The 4,388-nt window shown below is 34.0% G+C and overlaps 1 protein-coding gene across 1 annotated transcript; it reads left to right on the top strand.

Moving 5' to 3' along the window:
- The first annotated feature begins 708 nt into the window (after positions 1 to 708).
- LOC100855245 (laccase-14-like) lies at positions 709 to 3,687 on the top strand. The gene is made up of 6 exons (XM_003634499.4): positions 709 to 870; positions 1,107 to 1,258; positions 1,518 to 1,762; positions 1,855 to 1,983; positions 2,294 to 3,244; positions 3,379 to 3,687. Exons 1-6 carry the CDS (start codon positions 769 to 771, stop codon positions 3,507 to 3,509), a joined length of 1,710 nt encoding a protein of 569 aa, XP_003634547.1. The 5' UTR covers positions 709 to 768; the 3' UTR covers positions 3,510 to 3,687.
- The last annotated feature ends 701 nt before the right edge of the window (positions 3,688 to 4,388 follow it).

The following is a 4,388-nucleotide window of genomic DNA, read 5'->3' as shown; positions in this document are numbered from 1 at the left end:
TTTATTTATTTAATCAATATATACATACCATTTGAACAAATAAATTATAGATTCATTTCTTTTGAAAAATATATTTTAAAATCTATAATTATTTTTTATTATTAGTATTAAATTGCTTTTTGTTGAGAAAAAAAAAAATACTATAAGGGGTTGTTAGTATCCTATTTTCAGCTTTTTACAAAATATATTTTTGTATTTGTTATGGAAAATTCTGAAATACCAAATAACTTCTCATCTTGTCTTTTATAATCTCAATTCTCAAGTTTAAAAAAAATTGGAAACAACTTTGTCCCATTCAAACGAAATCAACGATCATGACAAATTGTATTAACAATACGAAAACAACTTTGCCGCCAACCACCCAATAATTGTTAAAAGTAGTTGTCAATGAAAAACAGTTTTCATACGGGAGGTCAAAGTTTTAAAAATATCCTACATATATTTAATTAATTAACATTTGTTGAAATAATCAATAAAAGACTTGTGAAAGGATATTTTAAATTTATTCTAAAATAACGTGTAGGTAACGTGTAAGAAATATCATAATTAATTATTTTGAAGTGGTCCTGCTCATTGAAGTCGTCCTGAAAGAACATTGAAAACCAATACACATTCAAATCACTTCCTCTTATATTGACACGTATTGTATCCCTAGAGAATTACCATGCCTATATAATGAACCATATATGAAAGAAATACATCAAAAGCAGTAAGAGAATTGAAGGAGTTGTGTTTAGGACAAGAGAAGAGGCTTTTATTCCAAGGAAAATGTGGCTGATCATGAAGGTTTTCCTCCTGCAAATTTTAGCGTTTCTAGTTTTTGGTGGTGGCATCCATTGCCAAGCTTCGACCCGTCGGCTTACTTTTGTGGTAAATACTATATATGATTCTGGCCTTAACGCCACCTTGTAATCATGATATTTAGGGAGTGGTATTGCTCTCATTTCGTACCATATGACCTACTACCTTGGTGTCGTTGAGTCGTTCATGCATGCTATCAATTTCTAATTGGTTATACACTTACATGAATGGATCGATACAACTATTCATGCATGTGATATTTCTTTTGGGATCAGGTTGCATGGCTAACTTTTAATTGGTTGCAGGTGAGGGAAGCTTCATATAAAAGGCTTTGTAGCACCAAGAACATCTTAACAGTAAATGGAAAATTTCCGGGACCAACCATATATGCTACGAAAGGAGAGACGATCATTGTCGACGTTTATAACAAGGGAAATGAAAACATCACCATTCACTGGTAGGTCCTGTGCGTGTCTCAAAGAAAGAGCAGTGGTACCATGCTTGCATGACATATATTCTTTTATATCTAAGAGGGGGCTACAATATATAACTTTGAAAATAAAGTCAAATTTAAAACAATACTTTTAGGTTATTTGCTTTAGTTCCATTGAAATACAATTGATGCCTCTTGTTATTATGATAATATGTTGTTGCATGCCATCTTTTGTTACTTTGAAAATTAGTACTAGTTTTAACGTATAGTTATGGTTTCGCAGGCATGGGGTGACCATGCCTAGATATCCATGGACAGATGGTCCCGAGTATATCACACAATGCCCAATTCGGCCAGGGTCAAAGTTTACACAGAAGATCATCCTTTCCACTGAAGAAGGCACTCTATGGTGGCATGCTCACAGTGATTGGACCCGAGCCACTGTTCATGGAGCTATAATTATCTATCCCAAGAATGGAACCAAGTATCCTTTTCACAAACCTGATAGAGAGGTCCCTATCATATTAGGTATAAGTGTTGTTACTTTTAAAGGTTAATTTACATATTATGAATTAACCAACAAAGCAAAATCTAAAATTATTGAAGTTGTTGAAATGCAGGAGAATGGTGGAAGAATGATGTGAATGCGGTTCGAGATGAAGGGCTTGCAACCGGAGGTGACCCCGACCCCTCTGATGCTTTATTGATAAATGGACAACCCGGTGATCTATATCCATGCTCAAAATCAGGTACAAAGTTTAACTTCCCATTTTAAAATTGTACACAATTTCATTTTCTTATATGTTAGCCATATTACTTTTTCTTATTAACATCAACATATTTAAAGCTTAATGCTAAGAAAGAGGAATATAGCTATGAGGATGGTAGAGCCATGATTTAAAACACAAAAGAAGGCTAGTCCAAATATAATTTTGAACTATGGAGCCAAATTTACACCCCTCATCAATCAATCACTTCATAATTAGTGGATCCTCATGGAAACTTTTTCTTTTTCTTTTGGCTAGTCATAAGTATACAACTTTCCCTTTCTAATTGCAGACACATTCAAGCTAACGGTGGATCATGGAAAGACCTATCTACTTCGCATAATCAATGCTGCCTTGCAAGAGGCTCTCTTCTTCTCCATTGACAAGCATAAAATGACAGTGGTTGGAACAGATGGTAGCTACACGAAACCATTGACACGAGATTTTATCACAATATTTCCTGGCCAAACCTATGATGTCTTACTAGAAGCTAACCAACGCCCGGATCACTATTACATGGCGGCTATAACTTATTCTGTTGCCCCGAAATATCAAGACTTTTATGATAACACAACCACCACAGCTATTGTACAATACAACGGATACTACACTCCATCTTCACCTCCCTCCTTGCCTTATCTTCCTGCATACAATGACACAAATGCATCCGTTCAGGTCATGGCCGGCCTCCGAAGCTTAGCAAATGCGGAACATCCTTGCAATGTCCCATTGAGCACGAGCACTAACCTGATTTACACTGTTTCTGTAAACTCGTACCCATGCGTCAATAATTCATGTGCAGGGGCCAATGGGACGCGATTCTCCTCAAGTATAAACAACATAAGCTTCCATACCCCTACAGTTGACATACTGCAAGCTTACTATTATAACATCAGTGGTATATATGGAGATAAATTTCCTAGTGATCCACCACTGGTGTTCGATTTTACAGCTGATTATCTTCCATTAATCTATCAGTTGCCGAGCAGCGGAACAGAAGTAAGGGTGCTCGAGTATAACTCCACAGTGGATATTGTTTTTCAAGGGACAAATGTGCTTGCAGCGACACACCACCCCATGCATCTCCATGGATACAGTTTCTATGTTGTTGGATGGGGATTTGGGAATTTCGATGGAAATAAGGACCCTTTGCGCTATAATATGGTGGATCCTCCCTTTCAGAATACCATCTCTGTTCCTTCGAATGGTTGGGTTGCAATCAGATTCGAGGCATCCAACCCTGGTATGTTCCAAGCACTCATGTCCTTTATTAAAGAAAAAAACCCTTGAAACTGCCAACCTACATACCAATGAAATATTTTTTCTTAATATTACAATAAAGTTAGGTGTAATGTTGGTATATTTTCTCTGTTGCAGGAGTGTGGTTCATGCACTGCCATGTAGAACGCCATCTGACTTGGGGCATGGAAACTGCGTTCATAGTGAAAAATGGTAAACACCCGGAAGCTCAAATGTTGCCTCCTCCGTCGGACATGCCACCATGTTGAAGCTGCAAAGAAATAACACGCCAAAGATTTCATTGAATATTTGTATTATTCATCTTTCATGATTTAATTTCTGTTTGATTTAAGTTAGTATTCCTCTTCAATTTTTTGTGTAAAGTTGATAAAAAGAATAATGTAAAGTTGCGGAATATTGTGTTTGGGATTATTAATGGAATTTGAGATATGCTATGGTGGAATTTTCCATAGTAGTCTTTGATTATAAAAAGAGAATTTGATGTTGTGTTCTTGTTTCAACTCATTAAACCCTTTCCTGCTTCCTTAAGTAAAAACAAATCACTGGCTTTTGTAAATTAAAACGTAGGAATTTATGGTTTAGAGAAAAGACACTTACAATTAATCAGGCTGCTTTAATTGACCGAACTCTCCAAGTCCATGTCGATATGTTAAGTTAGCAGGAAATCACTGACAGTTATGAGTGGTGTGCTAAAAAAGATTAATTGATTAAACTTTCATTAGAAATGTTTTTTATTTCTAATGTTTTTATCCATAAAAAAATATTTTGACATTATAAATGATTTTTAAAAGAATCACTTAGTATTTGAATGTAAATTAAAAAAAAAATTCATAAATTTTTTTTAAGTGATTTTTTGAATTTTTTAAAATGATTTTCAAATATATTTAAATTTTATTTGGATTGACTTTTAACCGTTAAAAAAAATTAAGTTGAATAAAAGTTCCTATACCTATTTAATTATTTATAAAAAAAAACTTATAACTTTTAAAAAAGGTTTCATATAGAATTCATAAAATTGTTATTTCTTATAAGAATTCTATAGTTCTATTTTTGTTTACACAATAAGTTCTTTCATGTTTAATAAAACTTTTACAACATCTTAAAAATTATTACTTTAATTTTGATTT

Source organism: Vitis vinifera, chromosome 18 (assembly GCF_030704535.1).
Source record: "Vitis vinifera cultivar Pinot Noir 40024 chromosome 18, ASM3070453v1".
Taxonomy (NCBI): Eukaryota; Viridiplantae; Streptophyta; class Magnoliopsida; order Vitales; family Vitaceae; genus Vitis; species Vitis vinifera.
The sequence above is the reverse complement of the archived record's forward strand: the minus strand, read 5'-3'. Positions and strand labels throughout refer to the sequence as shown.